This window comes from Ruditapes philippinarum, unplaced genomic scaffold (genome assembly GCF_026571515.1).
Source record: "Ruditapes philippinarum isolate M1 unplaced genomic scaffold, ASM2657151v2 ctg898_1_1_1_1, whole genome shotgun sequence".
NCBI lineage: Eukaryota > Metazoa > Mollusca > Bivalvia > Venerida > Veneridae > Ruditapes > Ruditapes philippinarum.
The window spans coordinates 93,239-118,075 of record NW_026865396.1 but is presented as its reverse complement, the minus strand read 5'-3'; the positions used below and the strand labels follow the sequence as shown (position 1 = coordinate 118,075).

Below are 24,837 nucleotides of genomic sequence, written 5' to 3'. Positions count from 1 at the left end.
TTTTGTTTCAGCAACTTTTGTAACTTGGTATATAGTAACAATTATTATAGGTATTATTCTTACGGACAACAAAAGCAATGACCTAGTTTGATAAAAAAATGGCAGTTTAATACCAGATTATTTTTTCTTTTTAGAAAGAGCAAACGTTAGTTTTATTCCATTTAAATAATGGTTTTAGAGCATGTAAGATATCAGAGACTTAATTCTTAGACCTATTACACTTTAAAAAAAGCTACTCATTGGCCAATTTCCCTGAATCCCTCCTTAAATATGCTTGTTTGACAATGAGGTCAGTCATAGTGATTTATTATTTGGTATGGACGTCAAAATACTACTTTGTTTATTACATAGCACTTTTTATGACAAACAATTCATCATTCAGCACTACTGTCTTCAGGCCCCGTGTTCACTAAGATTTAAGGATCAGGATCAAGATCAGGATCAAATTCAAAAACTCTAACATGCTCCATCATTTATCATCATAGATTTAATATTCCATATTAACTTGATAAAACTGGACTTGAAATAGCATGTTCATGAAATTTTAGAATAGATTTATTGTTATTTTTACCAGATAAGGGCATTTTACAGTTGATCCAAATATTGATCTTGATCCTAAAATTGATCCTCATTTTGATCCGATTTTTTTGTATTTGTTTTGTTAATTGTAGATTTTATCCCAAAATAGGTTGTTTTCTTTGCAAATAAGCATTTTTTTTTATTTCGAATAAGTACCATTTAATTATAGCATAATACGATCAATTTTAGTTTTATAAAACAATGAAAATAAAATCAGGATCAGTTGATCCTGATCCTGATCTTTTCTTTGTGAACAAGCCGTTGTTTCCTTGAGCAAGGAACTTTACGTACTAATAGGTTTCTGGAACGGATTCGAGTGTTTGTTTCAAACACAATTAAACCCCTCCCTACAACCCACACACTTCCCGATGATTTCATGAACTAACTTTATTTAAAATAAGTGACTCCTTTAATAAATAGTGTCATAATTTGAAAATTTTTATTTAAAAAATGCAACAAAACAAATATCTTAGCTCTATGCCTGTCTGAAATATAAGAAATTTTTTAAAGTTTTTACTCTTGCAGTTAATTATAGCGGTTATGACCAAAATATCAAAAGGACTAAAACCATGTGAACAATTTTAGAGTCCTGCAAGGAAAATAGACAATTTACATATTGTGATCTCTCATCTAACTAGGCACAGTGGTTTCAAAGATGCTATTTAAATGAAAAGGCCAAACACAATACCTCACCGGAGCATTGGGTGCTAATGTAGTACTAATTTTCAATCATACTTGTTTGTTTGGTTTACAGCGCTTCAACACTCTCATAGGCACAGGTCAAATGGCGCAGAGACAGGACAGATTATTTTCGCTAACCTGGGTGTTACAATGTTAAAGCAATACCAGGGGTCAAAACCACATCAGCTGCTGGAGTTAAGAGATGCATAGACTCTATATCATAATTCGAACCCATTTAGTCCCCTCTTCACAATCACGCAGGGTTAAACAGTGGCTGCAATTCGGATGCTTTAACCGATAATGGCAACCCCTCAACCACAAGGGACACTGTATGTAACTCAATGGAAATATTCATAAATGCACCCAAGTCACAACACAACACCATCATATTAAAACAAAACACAATCATCAATTCATAACAGTTTTTTTTATTATATTTGAAAATCTTGTCACACTTGTGTTGTATAAAAAGAACAATACATCAGTTTATTTCTCACTTTATAAATATACTGCAATGTTTCAAATGGTGCATAACTAAACAATCACAAAAATTAAGTTTCCATAGCCCATAACTTATATAAATCATTCAATCAATCAGTCAATCAATCAATCGTTAAAGTCTAATTAACAGTTGCTTAAAATGGTCTCAGCCTTCCTAAAGTTAAACCAGAGTTAACAAGTAAAATGAAAATTTTAACATTTTGAGACTATAAAGTAAAAGAAATTAATACCAGATAATGCACAAGAATCACAGAATTTCCACAACATATTTTTCTTACATTTCATCTAAGCATTTAGAAGCAGTATAGAGTCATTCTGTATGCATCACTTATCATTTACACTAGATCACTAACATTGTAAACTGGTAATAACTGCCAGATATCATGTCATTTTGCAAAAATCAGCAAATAATTGGCACCAATGAAATCATCATAATAAGCAAAATGTTGGTTTGCAGTTATACTACAAAATTTTCTCAACTTTTATATTTCTGCATTAACTATGAATAATTTAATAAATAATTTACCAAACTGTAAAGAAGAAGAAAAAAACGATCAAAGGATTTTTAAAATATCTGTTACAGAAACTGCAGATCAGCATTTTTACCAAAATTTTATCACCAAGTTTCTATGGTAACACTTATATCTATTTTGTGAGGTTTATAAATTTGTTTTATATCTGTTCATTTCACAAAGTTAACTGTACTCTTAAGCAGTTTCCATTCCTTCAACTTCCGTTTCGTAGATTCTTGGTCCATAAAGTAGAACATATGCACAATGCCAGTCTCCTGTAATGTAGAATAATCAAGCACTACCATCAGTTATCTTTCTTTACCCTTAAAGTGCTGGAACCGAAAGTGTTAAGCCTTTGCCACCAGTATAGAGCCAGGCCAGCCTACATTTCCGTGCAGTCTGACCAGGCTCTATACTGTTGGCTGACAAACTTTAAATATTCAAATTGGTATCCCTAAAATTGATAATGGACAGTCCCAAAATGGAAGTGGGACAAGTCCATTTAAAATATTCAGCATGTTAAGGGTTAAAACTTTTAAAACCTGTTTTCATATTAACATTTAACCAGGAATGGAATATGATTTTATTAAAGGAACAACATTGAGATCCAAAAGCCAAATTTGATATTTCTTACATAGATCTGCTGAGGCATTAAAACAGAAAAATATGCAAAAAAAATAATTGAGAAATATACTCGGAAATACATGTAAATTGAAAATCATATTTTTATGCTTTTCTTCGTATTTGAGTGAAAAGCCTTGCAACATTATTTAATTTTGGGTCATTTTTCACAATTAAAATAATTTTTCTGGAAAATGGAGAGAGCGAATAATTTTAAAATTTGGCACACAAGTAATTGGTCTAGAACTACATAAAATGAAACATTAATTTCATGTCAAACAAGAGCTGTCACAGGAGACAGCCAAGCTCGACTAATAAAATACTGGACGCAGTAAGGAGGACAAAACTATGAAAGACAAATCAATTATGTATAATTATGTATTAAGTTATAGTAAAAAAATAATATTTGTTAAAATAAATTCCAAGATCAAGGGGAATAATTCTAGAAATAGTCATGCTAGAGTTATGGACCTTGTCACACAACATTTGTGTAATGGTAAGAAATATATATTTGAAGTTTGAAGTAGATACCTTAAAAAGTAAAGAAGTTATAATATTTCTTAAAGAAAATCCTAAGTTCAAAGAGAGATAAATGTGTAAAAATTGCTTTAAGAGTTATGAACATTGTCATATAAAATGTAATTGTTGATAAGGAATAAGTATTTGAAGTTTGAGGTAGATACCTTTAAAAATAAAAAAGTTATAATAAAAAATAACATTTTTCTAGTAAAAAAAATCTAAGTTTATGGGGAGATAATTCTTGCAATATTGGTGCTAGAGTTATGAACCTTGTCACATAAGATGTGGATGATGATAACGTAAATATATTTGAAGTATAAAGTTGATCCCTTTAGAAATAAATAAGTAACAGTAAAAAATAATATTTTTTATGGAAAAGTTCAAAGGGAGATAAATCTGAAAATATTGGTGGTAGAGTTATGAACCTTGTCACATAAGATGGGGATGATGATAACATAAATGTATTTGAAGTATGAGGTTGATCCCTTAAGAAATAAAGAAGTAACATTAAAAAATAGTATTTTTTAAGGAAAATTCTAAGTTCAAGGGGAGATAAATCTGATAATATTGGTGCTAGAGTTATGAACCTTGTCACATAAGATGTGGTTGATGATAAGGAACATATATTTGAAGTTTGAAGTTGATACCTTAAGAAATGACAAAGTTATAGTGAAAAATATTTTACTGCACCAAAACTTTATTTTAATCTAAAATCTGGACGCGGACGCCGACGCCGGGGCGAGTAGGACAGCTCTCCATATACTTCGTATAGTCGAGCTAAAAACCTAAGTGGAGTCCCTGATTTACTCTCAACCCTATTTCTTTTTATTTTTTTTGTTTTGAATATTCATGATATTATTTCATAAGCAATATCTTACAAACATAATATTTTATGAATAGACTATGCTAATGGGATTTTTTGCCCAAGTTGATTTTGTAGTCAAGCTGGCAGTGTAAGTGTTACACTAAATTTCCAGGTACATCTATAAGCTTATAGCTTCCTACACAATCAAACTGAAATTGAACATACCAACACACCAGATATGTATGTGTATATAAATGATGGTGTTACTATAGACTAAATATATGTAACAAAAGAATGATTGAATGAACAACAGACTGAAGTATTACTGGTGACTATAAAGCTCTAAGCAAAATTCTGGAGAGCATAAAAATTGAACATCAGAGAGTGGATCTCACCTCCTCCAGATAGTTTAAGGACATCTTCTGATGTTATAGGTGTAACATTGTCATCATCAAACATGAGCCATTCATCTGTAATATATAAAACATGTATTATATAGAAAACATGCATACTAAAGAAAACTTGTATAATATATAAAACATGTATCATATATAAAATATGTACCATATATAGAACTTCAAATCTCTGTACAATGATAAAATCCAATTAACTGAGAAATATGTGAATTATCAAAAACATTTTTGACTCATGACCAAGGTTATCAAATCTCAAAACCCTGACAATATGCACAAGGGCACTTGATGACAAAGCATCTGTGAAAGTGTCATCAAAATCTCTTGAGAAATGTAGGAGTTGGACACAGAAGAAATTGTTTATGCCCACCCATCCGCCTACCCACCTTAACCTAATAACTAGTTTTTTCCTTTAGAAAACCTGGTTAAAAAACCCAATAATTTGACAAGTTTAACATACCTCCTTTCCTTCTAACCCAGGCTACATAATGTCCACTAGAACTGGATCTTCCTTTATGTGTTAATACAGCTTGTAATTCATAGTACCCGCTGTTGTTTGAGCCAGTATCTATAAATATAACATTAATGTAGTATAATAATAAATTTTAACACCAGACTAATTAACCAAATTTTAGAACCATAACATTAGTTCCACTGAAAAAAAAATTCTTTTAAGTCCATACGGTACCATGCTTAACTGGTGAAAAATGACTTCTCCTATTTTGATTTTGTTGAATTTGGATATATTGATTGTTAAAAATAAATACTTTAATTAACTAGTAATCTAATGATGGCTACTGGATAGTCCCATTGGTTCAAACCCTGTCAGGTTCTTTAAGCAAGAAACATTACACTCATTGCTCAATACTGGTTGGTTTCAGGAACGGTTTCAAAAGTGTGTTTATAAGCTTATAGCTTCCAAAACAATTCAACTAAAATTATATATATTTAACAAAATAAAAATACACTAGAAATGTGTCATCATGCCACGGATGCCCCCGCATGCAGCCAAAATTTCAGATGTTATAATATTTAGTTCCAAATTTGTTTGCACAAATTATTTTTTTCATTTTAAGTTCAAAGCCCTTAAAACTTTTCAATGTTAACACAAACCATTTCCATACAATGTTCAAGGCACTGAAATTATTCAGTCTTAACCTTTTGAAAATATCATATTTCATATTTGTAGCCAAAATAATGGCTACATACATTTCCACAAAAGTATGAGTGCTGAAACTGAAAGTTCAAAATTTTTCCAACATTCAAGAAAGATAAGTTTGTCCAAAATCATTGAACCACGACCAAATTCAAACTTAAACTGCTTATTCCTCAGATGTATCTATATTATTTCCAAAGTGAAAGGGACATAACTCTGCCAAAAATCATTGAACCATGACCAAATTTGAACTTGACCTGTATTTTATCATGACGTATCCATATGTTAAGTTTGAGTTGAATGTGTTGTACCGTTGGGGAGATAATGAACAGAAACTGAAAATTTCATATTATTTTCAAAGTAAAAGGGGCATAACTCTGCCAAAAATCATCGAACCATGACCAAATTCGAACTTGACCTGTATTTTCTCATGACATATCCATATGTCAAATTTGAGTTGAATGTGTTGTACCGTTGGGGAGATAATGAACGGAAACTGAAAATTTCATATTATTTTCAAAGTAAAAGGGGCATTACTCTGCCAAAAATCATCGAACCATGACCAAATTCGAACTTGACCTGTATTTTCTCATGACATATCCATATGTCAAGTTTGAGTTGAATGTGTGCAACCGTTACTGAGATAATGAACGGAAACTGATGATGACGGAATGACAGAATGACGGAATGACGGAAGGAGGAATGACGGAACAGGGTAACACTATATGCCCCGGCCATTACATGGCGGGGGCATAATAAATTGTATAAAATAAAACTAGACAAGCCTTAAACAACCATGCTGCCAGACTCTATACTGTTGGCTGACCAACTTCAAATTCTCACCTTGATATACCTAAAATTGATAATTGACTGTACCAAAATGGAAATTGGAAAAGTTCATTTAAGAAATTCAGCAGGTAAAGGGTTAAACTTACCATCAGGGAAGGAATAAGGATGTTTTACTGTTTTCCTGCTATCATCTTTATCCTTTGTAAGTCCAGCTGACTTTAACTGAATAGAATAGAATAACTTTTATTCCAATCAAGGGTCATGTAAAATAACATGTAAATCACAATAATAATAATGAGATCAAAGATCAAATAAAGACGTTAAAGAAATTAAAACTTGACCTGTATTATGGTAACAACAATGAATTTAAAGAAAAACAAACAAAGTAAATGACATAGGTTTGCTAACTAGACTTATTATTAATCATCATAATTATATATATATATTGAACTAATGATGACATTATGTTTTTAGTATTCTTTTGAATTACATTCAAGTTAACTGTGAACAGTTTATGGTAAAAAAAAACGAAAAATTAATAATCATAAAAAACTTCTATTCTCAGCATCCGAGTACTGTTTTACTTAAAGGCCCATTATGCCTCAGAAATCCAATTTTTTTCTTTGAGTGTGTATTTAAAAATGTCAAACATGTGTTTAATAATGTTTTAATAAGGGATTTAAAGCAATTAAGATGTTTTACAACTGAAGAAAGTAGCGGTGAATGATAAAGTTTGCAAAATGTAAACAAAATAGTATTTTGACCTCCATACAAAATACTAATTTACTATAATTATACCAATAGCCAACAGAGCAAAGAAAGCAAAAGATAGTTCATCTATATGGTAAATGGGTACTAGTATTCAATTTGAAACTTTAAAAAAAAAAAGAGAAATAAAAAAGATAGCATTTCTGAGGCATAATGGGCCTTTAATATTTAAATTTTTCAGACAAAATTTTGACATCAGTTATTACATTATATTACATTTTAATAATGTCAATCAATAATTAACCCCCCCCCCCCCACCCCCAGGATTAAAGTGTATTCTAATTTCACAAATTCTATATATATAATCATGTTTGAATCCTAGTCAAATATATGACCATTTAATGTCAGATGGTTGAATTTAATAAGGGGGCTATTTTGTCTTTGTATTGCTCATCAGAGTTTATACAATGATCTGAAATATCTTATCCATATACAAATATAGAAACATAAATCCTCTTCCCTTTAGGGCTGTTTTTTAGCAATTCAAAATTATTTGAAAATGTTTGTACTTAGTTACCTGTAATTATTTTCAATTATATTTATTTCAAAATTCTGACCAAGATGAATTTCATTGACTGTTGTATATATTACAGGAAAATTACCATAACCGCATAACTGTGTCCTTGGTTGAGAAATACCTCAGAAAGATAAAGATATCAACAAGATTGCATTTGAGAAAAATGCTATGCCACCGCATGGTTCAAATTTCATAGCTGTACATCAAAGGACAAGAAAGTAGGTCACATCATCAAAATCTAGGTCACCTGATATCAAAGTTCAATTTGACAACTAAAACTGTGCACATGGTCAAAATGTCATTGCTGTACATCAAAGGACAAGAAAGTAGGTCACTGTCCCCTTGGGCAAGGCATAATTTTGACCCAAGGGTTTAATTCAAAACAATTTTGATACAGGTCCACCAAACAACATTTCAAGTCAAAAATCTAAGCTATAGCTTTCTCCCATTCAGAAAACATTTGTTTTATTTTCTGTTTTTACTATGTGTACATAATGAGAATCACTGCCCCCGGGCAGGGCCAATTTTGACACCAGGGGAAAATTTTGAACAACTTTGGTAGAGAACCTATAAATGATATTATATATCAAACATCAAAGCTCTATGCCTTGTACCTTCAGACAAAAATACTTTTTATTTTTTCACTATATGTACAAAATGAAAATCAATGACCCCCGGGGCAGAACCAATTTTGACCCCAGGGCTATAATTTGAACAATCTTGCAAGAGGTTCACTACACAATGTTTCATGCAAAATATCTTAACTCTAGCCTTTGTAAATTTAGAGACTGAAGATGATTTTTTAAGTTTTTACTATATATATATAAGGAAAACCTATGGCCACCGGGGGCGGGGCTAATTTTGACACAAGAGGCAAAATTTGAATAACTTTTGTAGAGTACCTTTAGATGATATTATTTAACAAATATTAAAGCTCTAAGCCTTGTACCTTCAGACAATAAGAATTATTTATTTTTTACTATATGTATATATTGAAATCAATGACCCTAAGGGCTGGGGCAATTTTGACCCTAGGACTATAATTTGAACAATCTTGCTAGAGGTTTACTACACAATGTTTCATGCAAAATATCTAACCTCTAGCATTTGTCAATTGCTAGAAGAATTTTTTTTGAAGTTTTTACTATAAGTTTTTACTATATACATAAAAGGAAAACCAATGACCCCCGGGGCGGGCAGATTTTGACCCCAGGGCTATAATTTGAACAATCTTGGTAAGGGTCTACCAGACGATGCCTTATGCAAAATATCTAAGCTCTAGGCCTTTTGGGTTTTTACAAGAAGGTATTTTAAGTTTTTACTATATGTAAATAGTGAAAATCAATGACCCCCGGGGCGGGGCCAATTTTGACCCCAGGGCTATAATTTGAACAATCTTGTTAGAGGTCTACCAGACAATGCCTTATGCAAAATATCTAAGCTCTATGCCTTTTGGGTCTTTACAAAAAGATTTTTTAAATTTATTCTTATAATTCCTTTTGGTTGCCATGGCAACCAGATTTCTGCATGGAATTAAATTCTTTGAACAACTTTGGAAGCCCTTCACCCAAGGAACAATCCTGCCAAGTTTGGTTGAAATTGGACTCGTGGTTTTTCACAAGAAGATTTTTTAAGTTCACTATATAATCTATATAACACACACACAAACACACACACAAACACACACACAAACACACGCACACACACACAGGTGAATCGCTATATGCCACCGCATCGCAGATGCTGCGGTGGCATAAAAAAGACCTATGTACATGCTGGAACTTAAGTAGAACCACCAACCTTCAACGTAGCTAGCTGGATTGTTTGTCACACTTCCATGTTCAAAAATAAATATTATATTTCAATATAAGATGGATTGTGTCTCAGGCATCCAAATTCAGATAAAAGTAATCCAATATGAGAAACCATAGAAAGTCTTTTCTGACATGCAAACTTAATTGTATAATTGATTGATTGATTGATTAATTAATTGATTGATTAATTAATTAATTAATTAATTAAACCAGTGTGGCCTTAAGATCACCATAGTTACCTTAGTGGCCTCCTCAGCAGCTTTATCTTCTTGTTCTTTAAACTTTTCTCTCGCAGGTAACAATTTTTGTTGTAATTCTTCAGAACACAATTCAAACACGTCCAAACTTAGTGGAAACTTTACATCCTAAAAAATGATATAACACTGTTGTATTGTGTTAATATATTGCATTATATGTATCTAAAAATTACACATAAATTTCTAAATTTAGTCTTGTCACATAGTCCAACCTGTTCATACAATGGAAATAAAAAAATTTTTGTGACTAGGTGACACAAACTAAGGAATAGAATTACATAAAACTAGATAAGTTTAACTCAAGATTGCAAGAAATTGTCACAAAACCAGGTTTTGATGTTGAAAACTACAACAACAACAAAAACAAACCCTAGCTTTCCAAGACTAACCCGTAGTTACCAGCTTGACTTTAACTCCATATGATCTCTAAATCGCGCTGACATCAGCTGTCACAGAGAAATTTGTCTTGCCTAGAGGATCAAACCAGGGAAGTGAGCCCTAGATAACAAATTCTCTGTCCTAGCTAAGTGGGTTGACAGGACACTTTATGACAGGGCATAAATTGACAATCATTCTATTCAAGTTAATATACACTATCTTGACAAAAGTAGAGAGCTACACATTGAAGAAACTGTTAACACCATGAGCCCAGCCAACATATACTAATCTAGTAGGAAAACCAGGTTTACAAAGTCAAAGAGGAAATCTTACCTTAAGAATTTTAGCATTTATAGACTCCTTTTCTTTGAAATAAAAACGAACAAACTGTATAGTTAAATACGCAGGTAATCTTCGGATTTTATTCTGAAACAAGAAGTAATTTAACATTATTATGTCATATTTACTCACATCATTTATTGAAGTAGCCTTCAACTATTTTTTGTTGTTGGAAAAACAATTCTGTGCTGATTCAAACTGAGTATTTCAGTAATATTACCAAGAAAAAGTGCATCACTGTTAAGCCTTCTGCAAAACAGCGCCCAAAGAGGTATTTATGACAGTGACGTTGGTTTCTTAACTGGGAAACAAATCGTCCACTTTACTAATTTACATATAGAGAGCAAACCAGTAACCTAGAGGTGTCAGGGGTTTCCTTATAGTTTATGAATTTTATCGACGACAAATTTCATTTAACACCTTAATTCTTTTGATTTGACAATTATATGAAACAACTTATTGAAAAATGATATATTTAACCTTTAGAAAAGCTGAGGGCTACTTTAATATTTACTATCAAAATAAGAGTCAATGTTTACCTCAGATGAGCACAAATGTTGGGACACATCTGTTTATATCTTGTGTGTGTTTTTTAAATGTAAACATTAACAACAACATCAACTATGTAGAATTTTTAACATAAGCAGAATATAAAAAAACTTCACTGGCACTACTGCTACATATCATTAAAATAGATAAATGTACTTACAGCTTTCTTGTAAACAGCATCTCTACCTAAAGATGGAGAATTCTTTGTTATATGTTCCTCTAGCCTCTGTAATAAAATAACAAAACAAAAATAATTTAACAATTCTTTACCTCAAAAGTGACAACAGGCAAATACAATATAGCCCCAATTTTACATTATTTTTCTTTATTTGGGAGGTGGGGCTGGAATTCGGATGTTTTCCTAGCTGTATCCCCCAAAGGGTAGGGGGCCAAGGTTACAATAGGTGTATTACTATATACTCATTGTCCTTTAAGTGTGGCTTTTGAGCCAAATTCAAAAGACATAGTTACATGTTATATTATATATCAAGACTTTTTTTTTTATTTCTTATTTTAATATTTAGAAGAATCTTTATGGTAAAAGTAAATAGTTCAATAATCTAAAACTTACAGATCGTAAACCTGTGTGCATGTATTTCACCTCTGAAAAACAAACACAAATTTTAGTCAACATTGTCTTACAATTTTCAAACTTCATATCTGAATTTATTTTACATCAAATTTCTGTCCATATTTGTCCCAGAGAGGTCATATTTATTATAAATATGCTAATTCTATTCCGGAAACTTATAAGAATTTTATTGTACATTGAACATAATATATTATATACCTTATATATGTATAACAAACCATTGTAAACTGCAAGGCTTTTTGTAACTTTTTATGATGTTGTAAGCAAGATTTATGAAGCCAGCATTATATATTTTATGCATCCACTGGGATGCAAGAGTTTGAGAATTGTGCATCGGGCTTTTTGTAGAAATATACTGATGCAGGATTCTGCATCCAGTAAATCCTTGAATAAATCACTTACCTTTTTCTATAAAACAACTAAGTTGGTAGAATTTTTCTGTATTTTTACTTTCAGCCTCCTCTTCACTTTCTTCACATTTCATACTGAACAATGTTAAGGTCAATTTCTACTAACAGGTGCCCTCTCATCGTAGTCTACACTGTTCACTACTCAGTCAGTACATATTGTAATATCGCCCCCCCCCCCCCAAAAAGGATAAAAATGAATGGTTTTATCCAGACTGAAAGGGTCTATCCATGTAAGATATTAAGAGTGGCAAATGTTACAATAACTAAAGCCCGAGGAGTTCAATACAACTAACCATCGATTAAAGGGCTGCTTACATGTTTAACACTTCCACTGGTGTGACATACCATTAATATTTAAAAAAAACGTTCAATCTTGTTTTCATATTCTTCTGATCATTATCGGTAGAAAATTTTAACAAAAAGTGTCCACATTTATTGTACAAGAAAACAATTTAAAGTGCTCTCTAAAAAATTATTCAACTTATAGTTTAGCAGATTTAGTGTTACGATTCTTCTAATCTTTATTAGCAAAAACAAAATTTAAAAGCATTATTCTTTTGCTGTAGTACTATGATATGATTTGATACCTCGAATTCACAAAAACAATTTACCCATTATAGACCGTTTCATTTAAGACTGGATTCAAGTTGTTGCCCTTGGATGACGTCATTGGGGGATACGGCGGACATTTGCCGATACGATTAAGTACATTAACAGAGGGATTTAACAATCTTTATCCTTACTTTTGTAAGATGGGCAGATTTAAATTGCCAAAATTTTGTGAAATTGAATAAAATATTACATAAAAAAGATCAATAAAAATGTTTACCAGGATATGGTTAACAATTTGTTTCAATACTAGATCATATGGCTGGGTAGCTGATCATGGTTTCCTTTTTTGTTTGATTCTTAATAATGAACAAGATATGTTTGTAAAACATGTATTCCCCCTATCGGCAGCCAGTTAGTCATGTAATTAGGTTATTATGCATGACTTCTGACCCAGTGAACAAACAATTAATAAGGGTTATCTAGTATTTACTGGTCATGACTAGTCACAAGGTAATAATTATTGTGACCCCATAGGTTGTGTGCAGCAATTTAAGTTATTACAAATCTTAACAAACAAGATATGTTTGTAAAACATGTATGCCCCCTATCAGCAGCCAATTATTAATGTGATAAGGTTATTATGCATGACTTCTGACCCAGTGATCAAACAATTAATAAGGGTTATCAAGTATCTACTGGTCATGACCTTGACCTTTGACCCCTTGACCCAAAACTCAATAGGGGTCATCTGCTGGTCAAGACCAATCATCATACAAAGTTTGAAGTTCCTAGGCCTAAGCGTTTTTAGTTAATTGATCAGAAACCGTTTTTACCTACAAGGTCAATGTGACCTTGACCTTTGACCCCAAAATCAATAGGGGTCATTTGCTGGTCATGACTAATCACCATGCCAAGTTTGAGGTTCCTAGGCCTAAGGGTTCTTTTATTATTGATCCGAAACCGTTTTAACATACAAGGTCAATGTGACCTTGACCTTTGACCCCAAAATCAATAGGGGTCATCTGGTGGTCATGACCAATCACCATGCCAAGTTTGAAGTTCCTAGGCCGAAGCGTTCTTTAGTTATTGATCAGAAACCGTTTTTACTCACAAGGTCAATGTGACCTTGACCTTTGACCCCTTGATCCCAAAATCAATAGGGGTAATCTGCTGGTCATGAAAAATCACCATACCAAGTTTGAAGTTCCTAGGCCTAAGCATTCTTAAGTTATTGATCAGAAACCATTTTACTTACAAGGTCAATGTGACCTTGACCTTTGACCCCTTGACCCAAAACTCAATAGGGGTCATCTGCTGGTCACCACCAATCATCATACAAAGTTTGAAGTTCCTAGGCCTAAGCGTTTTTAGTTAATTGATCGGAAACCGTTTTTACCTACAAGGTCAATGTGACCTTGACCTTTGACCCCTTGACCCCAAAATCAATAGGTCATCTGCTGGTCATGACCAATCACCATACCAAGTTTGAAGTTCCTAGGCCTAAGGGTTCTTAAGTTATTGATCGGAAAGCATTTTTACCTACAAGGTCAATGTGACCTTGCCCTTTGACCCCTTAACCCCAAAATCAATAGGGGTCATCTGCTGGTCATGACCAATCACCATACCAAGTTTGAAGTTCCTAGGCCTAAGGGTTCTTTAGTTATTGATCGGAAACCGTTTTTACCTAAGAGGTCAATGTGACCTTGACCTTTGACCCCTTGACCCCAAAATCAATAGGGGTCATCTACTGATCATGACCAATCACCATACCAAGTTTGAAGTTCCTAGGCCTTAAGGTTCTTTAGTTATTGATCGGAAACCGTTTTTGCTTACAAGGTCAATGTGACCTTGACCTTTGACCCCTTGACCCCAAAATCAATAGGGGTCATCTACTTGTCATGACCAATCACCATACCAAGTTTGAAGTTCCTAGGCCTAAGGGTTCTTTAGTTATCACTCGGAAACCATTTGGTCTACGGACCGACGGACCGACACCGACAAGTGCAAAGCAATATACCCCCTTTTCTTCGAAATGGGGGCATAATAATATATGCATAAATTTTATGAATCATGTAGGCCTCATTAATGACAGCCAAGTTGTTATATTACATAAGACCTTCAAATGTGTATACGAAAAGCATTTTTAGTTTAGTCATCTACTGGTCATGAACAATCATCATACCAAGTTTGAAGTTCCTAGGCCTAAGCGTTCTTTAGTTATTGATCGGAAACCGTTTTTACCTACAAGGTCAATGTGCCATTGACCTTTGACCCCTTGACCCCAAAATCAATAGGGGTCATCTGCTGGTCATGACCAATCACCATACCAAGTTTGAAGTTCCTAGGCCTAAGCGTTCTTTAGTTATTGATCGGAAACAGTTTTTACCTACAAGGTCAATGTGACCTTGACCTTTGACCCCTTGACCTTAAAATCAATAGGGGTCATCTGCTGGTCATGACCAATCACCATACCAAGTTTGAAGTTCCTAGGCCTAAGCGTTCTTTAGTTATTGATCAGAAACCATTTTTACCTACAAGGTCAATGTGACCTTGACCTTTGACCCCTTGACCCCAAAATCAATAGGGGTCATCTGCTGGTCATGACCAATCACCATACCAAGTTTGAAGTTCCTAGGCCTAAGCGTTCTTTAGTTATCACTCGGAAACCATTTAGTCTACGGACCGACGGACCAACGGACCGACAAATGCAAAGCAATATTCTTTGAAGTAGGGGCATAATAAGTTTTGTATAGTACAATCCACCATTTATGTCACAATGGGTAAGGGGAGGTAACTCTTCCTCGACACTTATCGCTTAAATGAAAGGGTCTATAGACAACCAAATAGTTTTATACACTTTAGAAATTATGAACGGCAATTTTACAATAAATCTTGTTTAAAGGATACACTACATCAAATTCACCACCAAAATACTGGTCCATAAATCCTCTAGCAGAAGATGCTGAACCATTCTGATAATAAAATAAAACATTTCACTTCAGCAACATATTTCTAAACAGGAAATTTAAACAACACAGAAGTTTTGTATGACGAAAAAAAAGATATAAAACAGAATCATAGGATAGATATTTACTGACAAATTTTATAGATTTACATTAATAACTATATATATTTCTTTTTATAGAAATTAGTGGGAATGAAATAGTTATGTGATTATTATTGTACATTTTTTCTTGTTTTATTCCCTATTGTGTAAAGAAAATCACAGGCCAATTACAAAGATGGAGTAAATCTGATTATTAGTTTTGTTTTATTTGGTTTTACAGTGCCCCAACACAATTGAGGTTAAAACAGGAATGATGATTTGGCCGACCTCGGGTGTTACAAACTTAGGTCAAAACCTCTCACCTGCTGGAGCTTAAAGATGCATATAGACTCCAGTAATTCAAACCCATTTAGTCACTTTTTAAGATCACACAGGGATAAACAGTGGCTGCAATTCTGATGCCTCAACCCATAAAAGCAACCCTTCAGCAACAAAAAGAGAAATCTGATTATTCATACATATGTTTCACACAAGCAGATCTTCAGTTTAAACCACTGACCTTTCATCAGGTAGCTGAGATAGTTTCCTTATATGGATATATTTGATGTCTCTTGTATGAACATACAGCTGGTATTTGGAGAGGCATGAGGGTATATAATATGTAAAACTATAATGTGTATAACTCACCTGGTTGGTGGAATCTGTAGCTACACCAGGTAATTTCTGTTGTAAACATCGTACAATCTCTGTCCAACATTCATTAGCATCCTGAAATATAAATATGAGATAATCTGAACATCATCCTCTGTTGTATAAAAAGCCTTGATCAATACCAATTTCCTGTTCAAGTACAAGTGCAAAAAATTTCTGCATCTGTTTAACTCAAAAAGTTAAAAAATCATGTTTACTTGTTGCAGAGAATTAAAAACTTCTATGTGTTCATCAGAAATACATTAGTTATCAGCTATGCACCAGTAATTGTAATCTCAGCCTCCTTGCTCCCAGTGAATAGCAGGGACTTTGTTTAGTTGATAACCAAGCCCACGGTAGAGACTCATCCCAGCTCCTTAAGTCAGATGATCAATTTTCTACAAATGCACCTGCACTGTCAGGACTTATCCCTAACTAATTTGGTGCCTAAGCAAAACCACCGTACCAAACCTAGCAGTACAGGGATAGCCTAAAAATAAATATTTAGCTCATTTCGCTCTTTATCCTCCCACACTGGCCTGTAGATCGAAGGGGGGGGGGGGGGTACAAATGTCTGACCATTTCATTACCTGTTGTTGGAAGCCACCATGTTCACTTTTCTCTGCAAACTGTGGATAAGCCATGTGAAGAACTTGTAGGAACACAATTGGAGGAATTGCTTGACCAGACTTGTCCATAGATGACACAAGATCTCTCATACCTGTGTACAGTAATTCATACAATATTACATGTTTGGTTTTCTTATTGTTTCTAATGTTGACAAATATATGATTTCATATGTCTGTAAAAAGATGTACTATGTATAAGCTCGTTTCATTCTGTTTTTTCTTCTTCATATAATGCCATATCATGCCTAACAAGATAAATTCCTTAAATGTTACATTAGATCTCTTATATGTGAACTGACCATTCCACCATTCATACAAAACTTATGTAACATATGTAACAAAATCTATTTTTAGTATAGAGCAATTCAGACTATATTCCTAAGTATCTCTTGTACCTGAACAGATCAAATCATAGATGATCTAAAATTTCTCACAGTTAAATTAAAATAAGATCTCATGTACCTGAATTTAAATCAATTCAGAAAATTTGACAAATGATCATTTAAACATATAGAGGTCAATTAAGGTCACATGACAGATCTCTCATATCTTTATAAATGACATTTACACAAGTGAAACTGTAGCAATTTTTGTAACTTAGTCATTTACCACAAATTTGAAAATATTAAGCTATAATGTTTCCATGTTGCTTTTAACAAAAGCTATATTTACAGTGATTTTTTTCCATTTACAGTTGAAAAAAGGCTGTTTCCCAAAGCCCAAAATAGGTATATCTTCCCCTTAAAATGCTAAATTGCCCTGTGCACATTCTTCACCAGAACCATTACTTAACAGCAGCCGACTTATATCAGCTAGAAGACAGAAAGCTGTCCCTATAGATAGCCTCTGCTATGTGCCAAGCATGTTAAACTGAATTGAAATTGAATATTTTATAATGTGTGTGGGTAAATATCATTCTTAATTGTTGGTATTTGATGTTCTCCTTTTCTGATTAATTGCGCTATATTTTCCCCATCAGAAAGTCACAGATTGTTCCGAAAATTAAAAAAAAACATGAATAATAAATTTACCAGCTGTAATAGAATCAGATGGCACAATTGCTCCACCTGTAGTTAATGTACCAGTATACCTGAAATATATAGTGATAAATCCTCTACTTATCAGTATCAACAATATTGTCACCTTAGTGCAGTAATGGCTTAACTCCTGTAAGAATTAATAGGAGTTAACCTGTTACTGCACTAAGGTGATGATATATAACTTGTTTCAAAGTAATCCACAAATCAATTTTCTTGTAAAAGTTTGTAATTTTTAGTAATTTACAAAATAATTTTCGTGGATGTAATATTGGTACAAACCATCCTTACAAAGAAATTCTAAATTTTCTATATTAATTTAATAGTCATTAAAATGTGTTTTATTTGTTTTTTTTATTTTACGCCTTTTCCCAACAGTATTTCAGTCATATAGGCGGGTAGTTTCCTAAACATCTTTCCTGGAGAGTTACACCAGTACTAGACTACCTTCCTCCGTGCTAAACAAAATGTGTTTTAAACATAAACTTAAGTCATATTCAAATGATAATATCCATCTATCTCTGTGTACTGTAAATCTTTTGACTGTGAGTGTTATACGACAGGGATATGCACTAGATTAATAGTAATAGTGATAAGAAAATTTAAAATCCCGAGCGAAGGTAAGCATTAGGCAGACAGAATACTAGAAATAAAGACTCGGTCAATGTTAGGTTTGATTCGTATATCGAGGGTTGACCACAAAACTGCAGTAACTTATATGAGGTAAAGAAGGACTTACAACAGTTTGGCGGTCAATCCTCGAATTATGTACAGATGCTGGGAAAGGAAAAATAAAGTAAATAGTGTATGTGGAAGCATTACTCATTCAGTCTCAGCAGGGAACTGCTGTGATCCCTTGCTTTTAATCTATAACCTCATGAACCATGTATCAATACATTATGATCAACACAGAGTAGCAAGGTATTGCCTACAGTCTAACTGAAACATATCACATGAGAAAACTGATACAAGTGAAATACATTGGTGGTGTTTAATAACCAGCAGTACTTACTTCTTCAAAGACTCTTTAAGCTCTGGTACTGATCGAAGACACTGTATAGTAGCATTCATATAACATGTGTTCCCTAGATTAGTTAATCCTGCAGGTACTTCTAACTGAAAGTTGAACATAGAAATAACATGTAAATGAATCATCAGGCCTACTCCATGTTTGAGATCACATGTAGGAGTATATAACAACATTATCATTATAATTTATATATAAAAAATGTTAACTATTATTATTAAGTCATTAAAAACATAAAGTTACATACAGCGGAGGCAAGTTGTTGGTCTGTCATATCTTCCATGAACACTGTTTTCTGTACTGGTTCCTGAGGTAATTCATCAGCTGTTCCCATCATCAACAACATTGCACCCTGTATAAATCAAATAGGTATATGTTAGTACATGTATTTAACTCCATGACTAAGTCCAGGGGGTGAAGGTGGGGTGATTTAATTATTTATTGGTCAGACTTTCTATCATATGATCTTTTCCTCTCATCCAATATTGTGTTGTCATTTGTCTGTAGACACTGTGGTCTATATTGCACAAGTTACTACATTGGCACAAAATGAGGAACTATAGTTCATATTTTTCTCTTCCATATATTGTACCATACTTTTTCCCAGAGTAGTAAATTATGCAATATAGATCACTGTGTCTACTAATGAAAACATATTAGACAAGAGAAAAAAGATCATCTGCTAATGTGTAAATGAAGAATAAAAGTAAACTATATAATATTATTATTCCATCACAATTTTTATAACTGTTAAAATGAAATGTTGTTATTTCTACAGCAAGTTTGTGAAATCAAATATTGGTGCTAACAGGATAAGCTGTTCGGCATGAGAATAATTCAAGATCAAAGCAAAATTGGACCCATTCACGAAAATCAGTTTACATTAAGATATAAGGTTTTCTTGCTGTTTTATTGTCTGAACTTAATGAGCTGCTTTATGAACAAACTGATTAACTTTTTATCTTTCATTTGTGTAAATATTACACATCAAAATAAGATATATATAGCATAATTCAGAATGATAAAAAGCACAAGTCAAATTTTCCAGAGTTTTACAAACAATTATGTGTGTAATTTTGAAAGTATACATGTATTTAGTAGTTAATATTTATATAAAATATGTACAAATATACTTCTAATTAGGCCATCCTTAATAATATATATGTTTGCTATTGCCGACCCAGAGTTACAAGGAGTGGGTCGGTAGGTAGGCTTTTTTTTTTCTTTTTTTTTTTGATATATGATTTTTACTGAACGTAAGTTAATACGCTTAGTACGTTGTAGCAGATTGTGGAAGTTTGGACTACACTATCATCATCGGCGACGGCAAAACTGACATGTAAAAGACAATCAAAAACAATAAAAAAACATGTTCACTAGTAATCATAACATGATTAAAAAAATGACTATGTGGACATAAATTCAAGCATGGTGAAATTACCGATGTGATAAACTAATCCTGCGTAAATATTCCCGTACGAACTGGAAAAATAATAGTGGATCTCCAGGACATTATTTCATTCTCTCGGGTGATCACTACTCAATTTATTACACGTCTGTAAAAAATAACACACGCAAGATTTGTCTCCTATAATTTCTGAATGGCGGATATTTGCACCCCTGTTTTAAAAATGTTAAAATATTTCATAGTTAGTTACCGAAAATTATCGCCGATTGTTGAAATTCCATAGCGTTAAAAGACACAAAAACACTCGCGCAAAAAGTAGCATCCGTAAATAAAAGGAATAAAATTTTTCCATTTTTAAATAATAAATACAAAATTTACACACCAAATGACCTCTGACAAATGACTGGTCGGCTCTTCTAAAGAATCTGTGAATCTTTGATGTTTACACACCTGTAGTTGTTGCCGAATCATCAAAGAAATGCCGACACTCAATTGACTTCCACCTCTTTTTTATATATCAGAAAAAAACTGTCATTTCTTTTTGTCAATGAATGATTACACATGTTTAATTATTGCTCAAGTAAAAAAAAATGTTGGATATTTATTGTGTCAATTATTGACATATTATTTATCGTAAGTGCATTTTGACATGGAGTTTAATTAGACGTATGTATATCTGTGATTTTGATTTTGATATTTTATTTTCATTTTTATGATCTTGAAGATATTGTGCAATACTTTTGTCTGCTGCATATGAAAGGACCACAGCTTCCAAAAAAATATTTTTTCGGTCAATTTCATGACAGAATCCCCGCTGCTACAAGAAATGTTTTATTGCATGGGCTAAGTATTTAATCTGTGTCGACAGTCATAAACAAACGAACATGTACTAATTACCACATGGTAAACTAGTGACCATATAAATGCTTTACAAATATTCATTAATTGAACAAACATTTTTAATCCCGTTTCCACACTTTAATTGGGTACGTTCTATTATTAGTTAATTCAACTTAATTGCCGCGCGCATGCAGTACTGCGTGACGTAAGGAAAATATCCTTCCCTGGTTGGTCGCTATTTATGTAAATACTTTAAATAGGAATGCACAGAATGCCCCCATGAATGATCACTCGTTACTTTACTTATTAAATGTGTGATTTTCCTCCGATTTTATTTTTGTTTTCCAGGGAATTTTTTTAGGTCGAATGCCCTGGCTGATTTGGCGGAAATAAAAAAAAAATCTGATTTTTTTAAGCTGAAAAAAACTTTTGAGTCGGGGCATTTTCGCTGGGTCGGCCGGCAATAGCAAACAGATAATTTTTTAAGAGTGGCCTTATTACTTACATCTTTAAGCTTCATATTTCCCCACCCATCATCCTGTAAGGAAAACATTTACAGTTAAAATTACACATTGTAACACAAGAAAGATATGTTCATTGTGAATTCATTACAACAATATCCAAAAATATCCATCTATCTCTGTAAAAAATATGAATTATATTTTATATAAAATATTACATATCATTATTGGCAATTGTCTTATAAATTTCAGAAAGATAATTTACACAAAATAAAATTACCATTTTTTTTTTACAAAAATGAAACATGTTAGAGTTGTCTCCCATTTAAGCAGTTTCTGTTTCAATGTATTTTATTTCCTGATATTTAAATTTACTATCAAGGTGCTATAGTGATAACGTAAAAAATCAAGCTTTTTATAAACAAGTTGCAAGTTGATCAGTTCGTTGTGGGTAGAACAATAATTTATGTGCACTTGAAAAGTTTTCAATCCTGCAATTGATTGCTGCAAAATATATCAATATATCATATTATATGTCTATAAAAAGAGCAAATTTTATATCTATGCATAGTGCATATTTAATAACTATAAACAAATTTCTTGATGTTTTTATACCCGTTTAGCGTGAAAGAGTAGCTTTAAAGGACCAATGAACATAAATGTGACCTACTTTCAAGACAGCTCCTTTCATCATGACCTTCTGCCTGTCTGGTTGAACACCTGACAGAGCAAACAACTGCGCCTTGAACACCTCTGGTGGCTCATCAGTGTTTAACTCAACATCTGTGAACTTCTCCTTACCCCACTTTACATTCACTGCAAAAGAATATCAATATATTAGTTGTTTTTTTTCTCGTTCTTTAGCAGGGGCCTTTGGAACAGAATTTGGAGGTTATGTACCATGGAGGAAACGTACGACTACATAAATGTACCATTTTTGGAGGTCATGTACCACATAATATACAGAAATAGTTAATAAAGGGAAAACAAGGGATACAGGAAAAATTGTTTATTCTTTAAATTTGTGCATTAAATGATTAATTGATCTATTGTATTTTTATAATGAGATTACAATTATTATAATAATAACATTATTTCATAGTTTGTAATATGTTTGTTATTTGATTGATTTCTCATTTCTGACTGAGTGATAACCATACATAGATACAGGTAAAACTATTGCCATTTACAATTGCTTTGATATGATTTTGTTGTGGCGTGATAGCTCAGTTAGTTAGACCACTGACTGTCCCTGAGGTCCTGGGTTTGATCCTGGGTAACATCCTTGGGATTTTTCAGAGACACTTTCAGTGTTTCCCACCTACCTAGAGAAATCTAGATAATTCTCGCATGTATCAGTGATATACACTGGGCATGTAAAAGAACCAAGGGGTCTGTTCCCTACCTAGAGAAATCTAGATAATCCTTGCATGTATCAGTGCTATAAACTGGGCATGTAAATGAACCATGGGGTCTGTTCAATAAGAGCTAGGGACTGGTCCTGGGTTTCCTTGTATATCATAGCTGTCTCTTAAATTCCATGTATACAATGTATACCTGCTTAGTGTAATCCTGAATGATTATTGAAGCAGTATTATGTTGACGTAGATTTTGCTTTTAAAGTACATCTACATGATACTGCTTAACAATCAATTTTGATTATGATTAGCAGGCCAGTAAATGAAAGTAATTAGTAATATTAATGTGATAATTTGTTTATTTACTTTTTATAATAATCATTTAAGCCATATATATTACTTTGTATGTATTTCATAGAAATTAGATGAAAATATGTATCAATGGTACGTATACTTCAAATTATGTAAGTGGTACTAAACCTCCAAAAATGGTGAGTAACCTCCTGGTACCTTTTCTCCATATGGAACATAACCTCGAGTAATCTTTTAAACATGCTTAATAATCATTTAGAAAACAAACTGAACATTATTAATGTAAAAACTGGGGGGTTTTTTTGAAGCGGTTGAATACACAGTGATGACTTGGGAGGTTTCCTTGTCAAATGATGTCAAACTCGTGAAAAAAATTGCGATTCTTTATTCTATCAGGAATTCCATTATATCAAGAACTGATAATCTGAGGATATTGATAGTCAAAGATTATGATAGCATTACAGTCAACACTAATATTGACTAACTTTGGGGCCAGATTCACTTGAGCCCAGATTAACTTTTACTGATATGATATAGTCATGATAGTATACAACTTCATTTACAAAAACTGGTCAAAATTATCAGCTGACAATTATCTATAAAATGAAAATCTTAACTTTAAGAACTCTACACAAACACAAAATTTACTTGTTTCAATCAAAAAATGTTTTGTCATCGTCATGTTCGTGAATCACATGCAGAAATATCCAAGGATATGTAAAACAAAGGATGAAATTAATCATTCAAACGTAACTATTGACAGTTCAATAAAATAGTAACTTGGATATAATTATTTCATAATATACCTTTAAAAGTTGGCATTTCTGTACGATTTTTAAAGAAAATTCACAAAATTCAATTCGCCGGCTAAAATTTAGACGGAAGTTTACATGCGCATGCGTTGTGACAACAACTTTCTATAATATCCGTCCCATGCCGTACCTTAATTGAAACTTAGGCTGCAACATTTTCAATTTTGCCGTTTCTAGAAGGTCGCTCTTTTAGGTTTTCGTTACATCTATTTAATGGGGATGGTTATGTATAAAATTCTCGAAAATGGAGATCCATAAATAGCGATGAAAAAAAAGGAGAAAGGGTCGAAATAAGCCGATTATGCATCTGTTCGTAGTAAGCAATAAAAGTGCCTGGAAAAGGAGATAAAATAGCTAGCTTTCAAAATCTGGAAACAAAGTGATCCCACTTTTAAATGTAAATCATTTTTATATTTCACTGTTTTCATTTTAAATGAATATGTTCAATTATAGGGGCGTGTAAGTCCCTAGCTTGTATTTACTACGTTCGTCCAAAACAAAATT

The 24,837-nt window shown here is 32.7% G+C and overlaps 1 protein-coding gene across 1 annotated transcript; it reads right to left on the bottom strand.

Annotated features, from left to right (window-relative positions):
• Window positions 1-1,667: 1,667 nt before the first annotated feature.
• LOC132728842 (ubiquitin carboxyl-terminal hydrolase 14-like) lies at window positions 1,668-24,456 on the bottom strand. Its single transcript, XM_060714525.1, has 18 exons — window positions 24,328-24,456; window positions 22,522-22,667; window positions 21,896-21,928; window positions 19,390-19,494; window positions 19,128-19,231; window positions 18,110-18,168; window positions 17,040-17,170; window positions 16,447-16,527; window positions 15,660-15,724; window positions 12,193-12,275; window positions 11,770-11,801; window positions 11,359-11,424; window positions 10,644-10,736; window positions 9,915-10,040; window positions 6,723-6,798; window positions 5,092-5,199; window positions 4,614-4,688; window positions 1,668-2,548 (listed from the first exon to the last, which is right to left on the bottom strand). Exons 1-18 carry the CDS (start codon window positions 24,341-24,343, stop codon window positions 2,469-2,471), a joined length of 1,479 nt encoding a protein of 492 aa, XP_060570508.1. The 5' UTR covers window positions 24,344-24,456; the 3' UTR covers window positions 1,668-2,468.
• Between the last annotated feature and the right edge of the window lie 381 nt (window positions 24,457-24,837).